At 40.6% G+C, this 14,554-nt stretch overlaps 1 protein-coding gene across 4 annotated transcripts in view; it reads right to left on the bottom strand.

Annotated features, from left to right (window-relative positions):
* St7 (suppression of tumorigenicity 7) overlaps nucleotides 1-14,554 on the bottom strand; it is a 234,468-nt gene that overhangs the window by 70,949 nt on the left and 148,965 nt on the right. For all 4 annotated transcript variants that reach the window (XM_075953409.1, XM_075953410.1, XM_075953411.1 and 1 more), the window contains 2 exons: nucleotides 13,955-14,109; nucleotides 11,673-11,770 (listed from right to left, as the gene is read on the bottom strand). In XM_075953409.1, the coding sequence (XP_075809524.1) occupies nucleotides 11,673-11,770; nucleotides 13,955-14,109 (253 nt within the window). The remainder of the gene's footprint in view (nucleotides 1-11,672; nucleotides 11,771-13,954; nucleotides 14,110-14,554) is intronic.

The following is a 14,554-nucleotide window of genomic DNA, read 5'->3' as shown; positions in this document are numbered from 1 at the left end:
ACGGTTCATTCTGCCCACCGTGGTCCTGGGCCCTAGGCATATCTAGTCCATAACGCACTTTTTTTTGAACCCTGTGTTGCTATCTTGGTCAGGCAGGGGGTAAATGAGAGTAACATCCCCCCACCTACATAATGCTGGGGTTGGGGCTATTTATGTTGTTGGGGGTTGGTTCACATAGTTTTAAAAAATTCTTATTATCATCAAAACAAAATTCTCTTTGCCAGCTCATATGGGTATACAATGAAAAGTGGATGAAATCTGTTTCCTGCCCTGTATTTCCCCAACATGCACACTCCAAAGTCATGTCTTTTTTTTAATAGCATAGTTCATTACCATATATGAATGGGTGTGAGGCCACCTTTAATTCTATTTCTTAAACCTTGTGAATTAATTCAACCTACAACTCATCTGGGGTTGTTGTTCTATCAGGATCCTCAAAGGGCAACTCCAAGCATTGGGATGTGTAGCTCCCCAGTGAGAAGAGGAAAGCTGGGAAAGGAAAGCCAGACCAGAGCGGCAATTCCTCTCTCTCTCTCTCTCTCTCTCTCTCTCTCTCTCTCTCTCTCTCTCTCTCTCTCCCTCCCTCCCTCCCTCTCCCCCTCCCTCCCTCCCTCTCTCTCTCTCTCTCTGTCTCTCTCTCTCTCTGTGTGTGTGTGTGTGTGTGTGTGTGTGTGTGTGTGTCTGAAGGGTATAGTCTGCATCCCAGAAGTGGCAAAAGTAGTTCCTACATCCTCAGAGAAAGAAAACCCACGCTCTGTGAGGACACCAGGAGAGTCATGAGGAAGGCACACACACTCAAGTCTTCTTCAAAGCTCCACACAGCTCCGACTACAGCAATGGAAGAACACCATGGACTTCCGAATGGAAATGGAAGACAGACAAGCATGTTAGCCCTCCCTCCAAGGAAACCTACTGAAAAGATAAGATGCTACAAGGAGATAAATCTACACCTCCCCCAGCAACAGAGGGGTGGGGAAGCTGCCTTTGCCAGGAGTCTAGAACAAAAGGAAAAGTCAAGGAAGTGGCAGCCTTTCTCCTGAGAAGGTCCCCAGGAAGGCTCCAAATTTGGAGTTGCCAGAGACAAGGCAGGAGGGGGCTGTGAGCTAGGCTGACAGCAGACCAGCTGGCCTAAGCAGTCCTCCTCGGGGTCTAATAGGGAAACAGCCTGCAACACTAGAGAGGACTCAGTGTCTGCTTGTTTACAAAATTAGTCTTAAATGTGTGGTTCCTAAATTGTCAGATAAGTCTTATCTCAGTGCTTGATGGGAAATGTGGTGGAAATGCTCCTATCTTCTCCCCTCCAGATATTCATTTATTAATTAATTTAGCAAACTCTGAGTACACGTCATGAGCCATTGAAGAGGGTGAGGTTTGTCCCTTGTAGAATCTATTTGGTAGGGGAGTTGGAGAATAGAGATCATCCCTATACACAAATAATAATTAGATTATTTCCAAAGTAAAAGGGGGAATTAAAAAGCAGGACAAGATGTGACTGCTAGTAATACTGTAGAGAGAGTGTGTGTGTCATACACACGCATGCGTGGGGGCTCCTTCAGACAGATATCCTGAAAGACTGGGACCTGGATAGAGTCCCGGGCAGAGTCTACACAAGAACCAAGTCTGGCAAAAGAGCAACCCAATGTAGCTAACATTCTAACGAATGACAGAAACACAGCCCTACTTTGGAAGAGACTGCAGCCTTGGGAGGAGTTTGAGTTTGTATTTCATCCTAAATGTAGTGACCATTCAGTCACAGCTTCCAAGCATAAAAGGAACAAGTTCTGATAGGTGTGGAAGCTAGTCTGGGTCACATTCATATAGCTTCATCATTAGGGAACAAATGGTGGGTGTTTGTAAGCTTAATAAATGATCAATAACGTAAACGTAGATTTTAATCAATTGGGAACACTAGAAGAATAAAATAAAAACTCCAAATGTTGAACATATGCAAGGCATTTTTACTGGAAGAGGTGAAAGAGAGAAAGGACCTGACAGACACCAACAACGAAAGGATGCAAAACCATCAGCAGTTATTCCGCTACTCTCGACAGAATGATAAGAGCAACAAACGCAAACGGGATAAATATACAAAAGCAGAAAGCCTTCACTTTTTACTTAAATAGTGCTCAACAAAATCGACAGATCCACGTGACCTTTGAAGTTAAGGAAAGCTTGATGACAGCAAGGAAAACCAGACAATGGGAACCTCTAACCGAGTGAAAATGCACGGACCTGAAAACGGTGCTGCAAGACAAAGGTAAGACGGAAGACATGTAGACATGTCAACACACACATGTAACACACACTGTGTTACATTCTGTAAGGTGGTACAGTGGAGCTTCTCGGGAATCAGTAAGGCAGCAGCATCCAGGCACCAGAGGAACGAGCAGATCTGTCACCATGCAGCCACAGGACCTCTAGAAATTCAGATGTCATTGCTTCTCTTCTACAGTGGTTCAAAATAGCCAGTTACAACAGGTCACAAAGGGCCATGCCATTATTTAAGGGAAAAATTAACAGGCGCTTTTTTTTTTTTGCAATAACTGTTCAAAACAGAACGGTTCCTCTTGAGTCTATGAGTCTGTCTGGCTTAGTTTCTACACCTTAGCTGACAGAACACCATTCCTTATACGGCAAAATCTTCATAATCATCCTGATTCCTGTTCTTCCCATGCTACACATCTGGCTGACTGGCAGCTTCTCTCAGTTATACCTTCAAAAACCACAGACTAATTAATCACTGTACTCCTCTGCTACCAGGCCAGCCTGGCCACACTTCTCTTTGCTACGTCAATGCAATACTCTCATGTCTGCCCGCCCTGATTTTCCCTCACCACACTGCAGTCTGGGAAAATTAAGAATTCTGTCACTGCTCTGCACAATCCTTTGTAAGGCTCCAATTCACGTACAGTCTAAGTGAACTTTACCGCCATCTGCATCCCTACGTGGCCTCTGAGGCCCTCCTTTCTCTTCCTGCATCTACTCTGACCTGTTCACCCAGGACTCCTTTGCTGTTAGTGGTACATTCCAGGTGCTCTCCTCCCTTAGGGCTCTTGACCTCATGTCATAAGACTAATATCCACTTCAGTCTTTGTATAAATGTCACTTTCAATATCGTGCATACCTCTGCCTTCCCTGAATTAACTCTTCTCTGTCTCTGTGCTTCTCTAACCTAGATCTGTTTTGCATGCCTTTTTTTCATAGCCTTAAGGATACATCACTCTAATGTACTATGAAAATAAGTATATCATGTTTATTAGTTATTAGGAGAGTCCTACTCTCTCCTGGAATATAAGCTATGTAAGAGCCTTTGACTTGTTCACTGATCTAGAAACCACAAAGAACAGAAACTGACATGGAGAGACAGCCCACATATTTTTTTGTTGAATAAATATATAGATGGTGAATGGTTTAGGACAAAGCAGGTATAGCAAAACCAAAATCAGGATTTGTAGGATAAAAGAGAAGGTAGAGAATCAGAAACAAACAACAACAAAAAAAAAAGCAGGCCAGACAAGAGTCATTGAACAAAACCAGAACAGAATTTGGGAAAGACAGTAAAGAACACTAAAAATCTAGAAGAACTAATTGTGAATACAGCTGAGACACAGGAGCCAGGTTTTGCTCTCCTCCTCCACACTCCTGTTCATGGCCAGCACTCCGGGCCTTTCAGTGTTGCTAAGATAAATGCTGTGAGTCTAACTTACATGACAAGGAAGTTGTTCGCATAGAACTATCTTTCAAGGCTCACTCTCTATTTGTACATAAAGCAAAGAAAGAATCTAGAAAAGTGCCAGCAATCACCATAGCAACAGCTAATTACATTATTCATTGACTTTAACGCAGTGGTACATCTGTATATCTTTAAAGATTAGAAAATAAATTGTTCAAGTGTATGCTTGGCCACCTACAGGTAATAAAAGCATCCTTCCCATTCTTCAACCTCATACAAGGAGGATGTACTTCCTTTAATTATTCACTTAAACAGCCTCTAAATTAAGTTATCAACCAAATCAAGTTGCCCATAACAATCTTAAGTAAAGAAACAAAAAGAACTGTGTATAAAGAAAGCACATGCCTTATGGAGTAAAAAGTCAAAAAGGGAAGGAAAAGGGCTATAAAAAGTAAGAAAGAACAAATGATGTAAAAAGGAAATAGAAATAGGTCCTCAAAAAATATTCATCTAGCATCCTTTCTAAAAGAACCTTTGCATTTTTATAAAAAGAGGACAGAGAGACAGGTCAGTCAGTAAAGTTAATTTCCTGCAAGTGCAAGGGTCTGAGTTCAATTCCCATAACACACATGTTTTCATTTTTTTAAATGTGCAGGTGTAATCTCAGTACTAGGGAGGTGAAGTCAGGTAAATCTCTGGGGATTGCTGCCAGCCAGACTAACTTACTTGGCAAGTTAAAGAACAGTGAACAATCCTGTCTAAAGGTAGATGGTTGCTGAGGAATAAAACCTGAGGTTATCTGTGGCCTCTGCCTCCACATACACACACACACACACAAATTCATATAAAATATATCTCACAATTAGTACAGGGCACACTAGTTCTCCTTTACAAGTCATTGATTTTATAAATCATTTTGCTATTTGATAAATAGCAAATGAAAATCAGCAGTCCTTAATGGTTGACGAGTTTTAACTAATCCCAAAGGTGTATATGTATATTTTTGATGGCATGTAATAAGTGTCTGTGTACATGTCTACATTGTGTGGAGGCTCTTAGAGGTCATCATCAGGTGTCTGTCTCAAACCACTGTACACCTTATTTCTTTTATCCCTCTTCATTTTTATTTCACTAAAAATTGGTAATTTTTTAGGCAAAGTTTATTCTCCATTATAGAAACTGCCTAGCCAAGACAAGGGCAAGGGGACCAGTGCTATAATCAACTCACATCCAGAGAGAGAACAATGCCTTGTTATCATTAATTTCATCCAAATTCTGGAGATGTAATGGTACTTCATAGGCAGTCCCAAGGTCCACCTTATGTTTTTGAGGCAGAGTCTCTCGCTGAACCCAGAGATCACAATTGACTAGACAGACAGACCAAGGAAGCCTCTGGCTCCTCCTGGGCTTGGTTCTTTGCTAAGATTATAACACGGTGCCTGGCTTCTGGGTGGGTGATAGAGATTAGAATTCAGGTCCTCACACTTGGGTGGCAGGCGTTCACCCTGAGCCATCTCTCCAACCACGTTTTCGAACAAATGCTCTAGAATTTTAAATTCTAGTTTAGTTATCATAAGAAAATAATACGCTTATTATAATAATTCAGTATTATGGAAAAATTTTAAAGGATAGTACAACTTTCTATTTCCAGGTTATTTTCTAATGCTTGTATAAATGATCTTCATGACATCCTTAAAGAACTCAGGAATTCTTTACATAAAAACTATTTTATAGTAATATACATTCTTTTCTTAGTCTCACATTTTCAATATACATTTGGCAGTCCTCCCAGAGCCCACATGTTGAGACTACAAACTAAACACAGAATCAGACAGGAGACTTTGGCTATCTCCTCTCAGCTAGACACTAAAAAGACTTGACCACGCATTAAAACAATGACACCTTTTCAGTGATTGTTTTACCTAAATAAATACAATTATTTTGACATGAAATTTTTGCTAATATATATTTGCAATTCTATTTTGGAATGAATAAATCTTTTAAAATTTTTACAGTTTTAATTTCCAAAATGGTAAACATAACTAAATAAACGTATACATACAAAACTTCAGTGGCTTGAAATAATTTTAAATGGACTCTCAGAGTAGCAAGTTTGAGAGCTATTAGTCCATATTAGCATCTATTTTTAATTGAAAAAAATCAAATTATATCATACATAACACTCATCATTTTACTCTTCTCTTGATAACACAGCTTTAAAATGATGGTAAGCATGCCAATAATGAGTTATTATTCCACATAATGTCCTGCACCAAATAACTTTAGATTAATTAGTCCATTTAACAATTGTGGTATCAGCATGAGTATACCCTAGGCACTTCTGATACAGGCAATCTGAAGACTATACTTTCTGGAGTACTCACTAGATATGACATCAACCAAATATCCTTTCCTAGAACACAGTGAACAATATAGAATTGTTGGCTAATATTTAGATGGTACTTAAGACTCTGAGACTGAATGCTGGCATCTGGTGGGCCAGTGAGGGGAAGAATGCTGCCGGTTGGATATAAAATGCTCTCTTCAAGTTGCATGTTGAAGCTTAGACCTCAACACAACATTCACAGGTGGAAATACTGGGAAAGTGAATGGACCAGGAGGGCTCTGGTGTAATCAATCAGTGGATTCAGACATTCATGAATCAATTTATAATTGATAACTACTGGGAAATGGTGGAAACTGTGGAAGGTAGAGGAGGTGGGTCATGCATCACATGCTTTGGAAGATTCTGTCTTGTCCCTGGCCTTCACCCATTCACCTCTTCTCCATGATTGTTGAAAGCTCAGAAACATCCTTCTACCATAATGAACCAACCGCCTCAACCACAACCCAGAAACAATGGGACCAGTTTGCCGAGGACTGAAACCTTAGACACTCTGAGCCAGCATAACTTTCCCTCCCTTACGCTCTCACATGTGTATTCTGTCGCAGTGACTAGAAACTAACATAGCATGGCTTTCTAAGTCGGTTGTATAAAATGTTTCAGAAAGAGTGGACATCTGTGTCAGGACATGAAAAGGGAAGCAATACTTCAGAGACAGAAAAATAACAATGGAAAAAATGGTTCAGAGACGTGAAGAAAACTACAGAGAGCAGGTGAAGCAGGTCAACTTTTAGAGAGGGTACAGATTTGGGGAAAGAAGACAAGCACTGATCTGAAGTCATGGACAAGGAGCAATGAAGGCCGTGATTCCACATCAGTCTCTCACTAGGAACTCACAAAACCCTCCAACTTAAGTTATTCTTCTTGCCTTTGATACCCCCTTAAGGAATTCCATGGGGCGAAACAGCCCTCCAACCAAAGCTGGGCAAGTCTAGGGGTACTCTAGAGGTTTGTGTCCAAAAAGAGTTCAGGCTCTAAGTGAAACATGTAAATTCTGTATGGAAACAGGTCTGCTCAGCCCTGGATTCTCTAGTCTGGTACTCACTCATGAGGAATGATCCTGACTGCTACTATCACCACTGCAGCCTAGGTACATTTAGGAATGTATCGGTGCAAATAAATGCAATGCAGATATTAAAGAATATTTACCACTTTAATGATAAACTTACAGAACCGAAGTTCCCGCGCGCGCAGCACAGGAGGTAGGAAGGAAAAAGGGCGGAGCCACCTCCCAAGCGCCCATTTATCTGTATGCATTCGCCCGAGGCAAACCCCGCCCCCTAAAGGGGCTGTCTTAACCATACATAGGAATGTCTTTAGACAACTGGAGACTGATGGGACTTAGGTCACTACAATATACGGGCTGGTCTCCCTCATCGTACAATGCACAGGACAGCTCCCCAACAAAGGGTTATGTGGCCCAGAGTGTTCAGAGCTGAGCTTTGGAAAACCTGCTCTAAACAGATGATCCGAGGAGCTGTTAGATTCTTTCAGGGAGGCAGATTATCCCATGCCTATGGTTTATTCATACCCAGCTTGACAAGTATGACTAAGGCATCAGACCACAGACATCTGCCTTGTGAATTCCACTTCAAATACACTCAAATAGGACCAGCAAGAGACAAGCATAATAGATATTAAAAGGGGAAAAAAAGCAAAAGAAAAAGCCATGTCATATACCAAGTATTAAAGATAAGAACAAACACAATAACTCTTCCTTAAATTTAAGACAGAAAAATGCAGCTCTGTTCAGAATAATCAACACATTGCAGCCAAGTTCAACAGCCAATGAGCCCCTCAGCTCTGCGCACTCCCGAAACACCCCTTTCCTCTAAGGAGCTCTGTACTCTTGGTTGTAAGAGAGCTCAGCTCTGCGCATTCCCGAAACACTCCTTTCCTCTAAGGAGCTCTGTACTCTTGGTTGTAAGAGAGCTCAGCTCTGCGCACTCCCGAAACACTCCTTTCCTCTAAGGAGCTCTGTACTCTTGGTTGTAAGAGAGCTGTATGGAAAAGGAGCTTGTGTTCTTATGAACAAAAATCCTGGAGTGCACAACAGGTAATGGGTTGTTTTAAGAATAGAGATTCAATTAATCTTGACAACCGAGAGTAAAATGTGCATTTACTTCATCAGTATTTCACTGATGAAGTTCGGTATTTATTTGAACAGTTGTGTAATCTTGAATTGTAGAAATAAAAGAAATTCTCTTCAGCCCTTTTCCCAGAATTCTCTTTTATGTTCTTTCAATGACAGTGCAGCAGGTTTGCCCTTCCTTGGGGTTTCTCCAGAAAAGCTTTTCCCAATGTTTCCGCTTTCAGTGTGGAAGATGTTCTAACTCTGGCATTCCAATTTTCACTTGAAATCTGCTCAAGGAAAATTTAAAACTCATGCATATGGAGAAGAGATCGCTGTGTCTCGGTGAGAAAATAGATCCTCCTGCCTGAATGTTTTATCAGGGGGCTGCCTGGAGCCCACTATGCTGCCTTATCAGAGGATACTGCATAGTGAGATGGTTTCTGCTATTAAAGGAGTTAGTCCTCAGAGAATAATGGCACACAACTGAGTGAGTGAGGCAAGGCAGGCCTGGCCAACAACCCTGTGCTACAAGGCCTGACTGCATCCTCTGTGTGGGATAGAGGGCACTTGGGGAGTTTCTGAAGCCACACTTGGAATAGTGCCCTTGAAAACACACCTCTCCTAAGCCTAGCACTGGTCCTCAGAGGAATATGGTCACCACAGCAGGGCCTATATTGTCGGGCACTCCATAAAGTCAGAGAAAAAGGCAATGGGTGTTGGTATTTTAAGAATGAAATGTCATTTTGTAATACAAAAGTCACACCCATCTGTGTGCATATAAATATGCATGTACTATATAGGTATATATGGACGTGTAGATTGAGGTAAAGGACTGCCAGCTCCCCTAATCTAATCAATAGTGAAGGCATAAAATGTTATGCTCTACCCAGTAAATATGAACAGTATTATGGCAATTTTCAAAAATGAATACTTAGATTTTAATTTAAAAATGAAATTGGAATTATCTCAAGATGTCCTTCAGGACAATTGGCAAGAAAAGCATATGTATAACGTAAGTAATGGAAAATATCAAGAAAACTATAAGCATTCATATTTCATGCCAAGTGTGTTATATTATGTAACTGAATTCTCTTCACCAAGCAGTTCCCCTAGTGTTAGGAAGCATTAGTCCCTATTCACGGAGGACTAAGTGACAAGCCCCAGCAGGAAGTGAGGAGCTGCCTTTAGTCCACACCACAGAAAAGGCAGAGACGAGTCCGCAGCCAGGCTTCTTGACTGCTTGCCACTGTCTCTCTCTCTCTCTCTCTCTCTCTCTCTCTCTCTCTCTCTCTCTCTCTCTCTCTGTGTGTGTGTGTGTGTGTGTGTGTCCCAGACTTTCTCTTTAAACCTATATTTGGGCTAGATCCATAAGTCGAATTGTAGAGAGAAAATAATGTTAAACTAAAAGCTAATCACACTAAATACAGGATGGGTATGTTGATTTTAAGCATGTGAAATTTTATATGTGTACATGGAAAATAAGCAGGAAAGATCAAGGAAAAAAATGAAATTAAAATAGCCAGAACTTGCTTTTCCTATGGAAATGCTTAAGCACATAATAAGATCAATGAAATGTATTCCTGTGTATTATGTCTGCTCCAGGTTAATTAAGGCTAAGAATAAGTAAGAAGAAGACGAGGAGAAAGAGGAAAGGGAGGGAGAGGAAGAGGAGGGAAAGTGAGAGCGGGGAGGAGGAGAGAAGAAAGAAGATACGGACTGAATGTGGCTAGACCAGGTTAAGATGGAGGACGGAACAGTCATCCTTTGTTAAGGTCCCAACTCCACACAGCCAGAGTGACTGGCTGTGTTTCTTTGCTGTATCAGGGAATGGAATTTCTGCAAGCTGAAAAGCTTTAAGAACAATTCATGTCTCCAAACAAATCTCCCAGTCTTAAAATTAGCTCTTATGTGATATAATAGTTTTTTTCTTTTTTTTAATTCTCTTTCCTGTTAAAAGAATTCCATCGTGGATGAACACATATTTCCTTCATAATCCTCCTCCCCTCTCCCTGTCCTCCAGTCTGGGACTGTCCACCCATGCGCCCTCCTCCAGAGAGAGCCTGGAATTCGTGGGAACTGCAGCCGTCCAGAGGCAAGCCAAGAATGTGCAGCCCTATGCACAGCCCACGAGCTCAAAACTGAGCAAGACGCCGCCACTGTCATCCAGTTCCTAGGTTTGTGCTCTTACAAAGGCTCTTAGTTATGTATTCTAATTAAGGAATACAGTAGGAGAATGAGGGGGAGGGGATGGTTAAAGAAAAAGGAATGAATGAAATGTTGACAAGGGATTTTTGAGATTTTTTTAAAAAGAAAATTATAGATACAATTCACAACTGATGTCAGCTTTTTTATGAAGAACAATTTTTACTAATAATGACAACAACCAAAAATAGAGACAAAGTCCCTTAAACCACTACATGTTGCTTTTCTTCTTTGTTCTTCCTTAAATTTTATTTTTTCTTATTACAGTTTTAGCACATGGACTGGAACCCAGGGACTCCTCCATGCTCTGGGTGTGCTCTGCCAATAAACCAAATGCAACACCTTTTGTCTTCTTATTTTTTTAAATGTAAACAGACTCTTTGAATGTAGTAGGCCTGCTGACCAGAAGAGGGCATCAGATTGTGAGCCACCATATGGCTGGGAATTGAACTCAGGACCTCTGGAAGAGCAGCCAGTGCTCTTAACTGCAGCAAACTGTAACTAATAAAGTACCCTGGTTCTCAAGAATCTAGAGAAAGTTATTGAAATTGCACTAAATTTTGAATATAACAGTTTGACCCATAATTCATTTCCTAGTAACGACACACTGAAAAAGTAAATCTCCGAGCCTTCTGCAGAAGACGGGCAGAAAGACTGGCTTCTGCACAAGCAGAGCGGATGCCCGCAGTGAAGTGGTGTGCTGCACACACAACTGGGAAGATCGTGGCGCCATTCCCGAGACCTGTGCAAGAGCCAGCAAGACAAAACCCCAACATGGAATGAGTAGACACAAAGTCTCATGAAATTGGGGGTGGATAGAGAAGGAACCATGGGCAGAGGGAAAAGGGAATGAATTCAATCAAACACATACAATATGTGTATATGAAATCCTCAAATAATAAAAAAATAATTAAATCACTAGACATTAAAATATCTTAAAACAAGATTTAAAAATATAAAAATAAACAAATAAACTAAAATGGCTAATCTCATTATTGGTTTCCCCCAACAGTCTCAAATGTTGACTAAAAGATACCTACTGGGATTCTTAAAATTATGCCAGTAACCCTATAGTAAATGAGTGTATTATCTCATTTAAATCGTACAGGACTCATACAAGGTTATTGTGAGAACCTTGTTACCTTACAGAAAAGAAAAACAGAGGGCAGAAATGAATTAAAATGCCCCGGGTTGTTCGCCCTGTCAGTTGGGACCTGGTTTTGCCACCCATGAGACTCCTGTGTTATTCCTGGTTCTGTGTTCAAGGTCTGTTCTGTCAGGAGCATTGCTGCCATGCCTAAGCATCAATGTAAACTCACATCTCTCATCATTTTCACGGCTTCTCTGGTCCGCCCAAGTCTCCGGGCACACATTGCCAGCCTTCTCTTGATATAGACCAAGACATTGGTGTCTCGTCCTGAGAAAGGAGAGATAAAACATCAACATTTTAAAAAATCAGCCAAAACCAAGAGCTTTAAGTTAACCAGCAAGAAAAATGCAGAAGCCCATTTGCTTACCCTTAAATAGATCCCTCAAGGAAGACAGTTTGCTCTTTTGGCCTTTCCTACTGCCAAGAGCACAGAGAACTAAATTTGTTAATAATAGAATGAATACAGAGTAAAGCAAAAGTATTTAGATGCCCAAAGGCCAAAATCATGACTGTTTACCTAATCTGTGCTTTTGAGTTAGTTGAATATTTGATAATAAATAAAATCCCTGTCGCACAGGCCTAAGAAAATGAACACACTGACATTGCAAGAAGTTCACAAGCAAGAACCCCACGTTCCACAAGTGTGCGTGCTTTTGGTAAAGATGCAGAGGTGAATCTCAGGCTGCATCCTGATGAACTATTTTTTTCCCGTTCCTGACATTAACTCTGGAGAAGCCTCATCTTGAACTCCTGGTTCATATTATTCTTTCTCTAGTGACATCATAATCATCTCCAGGTCCCCAAAGCAGTTGGTTTTAGATGGCAATATAACACATTCCAGATATGACAATAGAGCATGCACAAAATGAAAAACTACCCTAGTGTCAGAGAAAGCACTGACAAGCTACACAGTTATAACAATAGCCACTAAAACAGCCCTTAGAAAGTATATTAGCGACTTCTTAGCTTAATTTTTATTTAATTATGTATTTTGGATGTGTTTTCAGACCAGTGAGAACATGCATATGCTTAATCCTCAATAAAATTACCGTGTTTGAGAAAAATATGACACACCTGTTACGGATTAAGTACATGTAGATACTCAGCTATTAAAAGATGTTGAGACCAAAGTCTGAACATTTCAAGTTTTAAACAATGAGAACAAGATGTGTGCTGAAAAACTGCCAAGTACCTACAAATTATTTTAAAGATGTGATTATATTTTTGGATAGATTTAGGCAACAGGTTGAAAGGATTTAATTTAGAGAAGAAAAGAAAGAAAATGTTTTATGTTATATTATAGGTTGTGTAATTTATGTATTAATTCCCATTTAGTTCAAAAATAGACATTTACTGCACATCTTCAAAATGCACTGTTATATTTTTATAATGATCGGAGACCTTATTGCTATATCTACTCACTGCAGAATAAACCAAGCGTGTGTGTCGACGGCATGTGTGGACATGTCCCACACGTGTGGACTATCATGTAATGATACTGCTGGCACCTGAGACCTAGAGACTGCGTCAGTCAGGGCCTATACCAAATCCAAGTTTAATATTAAAATTTCATTATATAATATCAAATATGAGGGACACATATACCCCTACTTTCCAAACTAAAGGAGAGAGAGATGAAGTGAGAGAAATTCTACCTAAAGGAAACAACTCACATTTTTGTCAGACCATGAAAACACTTTTCTCCCAAAGGATCATGGATTTCTGTTTAAATAACCAACCAAGATGAGCCCAGGCGCTCCGGGACTCCAGTAATTACTTTGTCCTACTTCTATACTGTTCCCAGAAAGCATCATGGGTTCTCAGGTTGGGTACTGAAGTAAAGGGCCTCAGCCTTTAAGGAGTTATCTTTAAAAATGTATTATTTTCGTAAAATATCAATAATTAGGAACTCTAATAATAATAATAATAATAATTAGACAACACTAATGATTTTTAAATAACTAAATGTTGACAGACTATAACCAATAAAAGTTATATCCTAAGTTTCCTTTTTCAACCATGATTTTACCCATGCAATGTGAGACTTAGAAGAAAACATTTTATGATACTAACAACAAAAGTTGGACTTAAAGTTATGAGATGGAGTAGCAGCTGCCAAGCAGAAGAACTATGTATGAATTCTGGGGAGAAATGGGCATTAGCAGTTATTATGGGGGGAGCTGTATGGGAGGATCTGAAGGAAGGAAGGAAAGGGAAGGGCAGGTGATGGAATTATAATCTCAAAACACTGCTTAAAAGGTGATTGATGTTTGTTTACGGCAATGAAATTCTGGGGGCACAAATAAGAATGTGAACACAATGACAACCAAGTTAACGGTGCCCTAAGTGCCTTGTCTAACAGAATCCAGTTCTGTGCTGGACTGAACCTTTGTTCTTGCTAACATTTTACCATTCCGATTCCCCAGTGCATCACCCTGGAGGAAACCTTACTGTGTTGAGCTTCATACTGGGAGCCATGGTGCTGGAGCTGCTGAGAACGTCGATAGCAACCATCTCCAGCCTTCAGGGCCTGCTTAAAGAGTTTTTCTGCTTCAGCAATAGTTGTGGCTTCTTCTTCGGCCAGGAGGATATATGCAGTTGCACACCTGTCCATTCAGACATTACAAATTACAAACCCAAGGCCACTGAGTAGACGGGGGAGCTCATGCAGAAGGGTAAGGAGTTACACCAAACATGCAGCATGACCAACGGTTTCATGCACCTGTTTGTAGCTGTTGACACAGTAATGATACAAAAGAAACACCTACAGTTTAGCTTAAGAGGTAGGATGCGAAGTGTTAGGAGCAAGGGGCTCATATATGACTTGGCCCCTTATTAATGTGTCACTGGGGCAAGGTATCACTCTGCCTCCCTGGTGTATGACATGGCGTCTGTTCGGTGTCTTTGTGAAGGGTCAACAGATGCAGTCTGGGAAGTGCTCGGTGTAGCGTCAGCACCAAGGATACGCTCACAGAATGTCACCTAATGATGCTGAGTATAAGAGCTACCAGTGAATGTCTCCTTCCGACACTTGGAGAGTGACACATAAGC

Source organism: Microtus pennsylvanicus, chromosome 19, assembly GCF_037038515.1.
Source record: "Microtus pennsylvanicus isolate mMicPen1 chromosome 19, mMicPen1.hap1, whole genome shotgun sequence".
Taxonomy (NCBI): Eukaryota; Metazoa; Chordata; class Mammalia; order Rodentia; family Cricetidae; genus Microtus; species Microtus pennsylvanicus.
The sequence above is the reverse complement of the archived record's forward strand: the minus strand, read 5'-3'. Positions and strand labels throughout refer to the sequence as shown.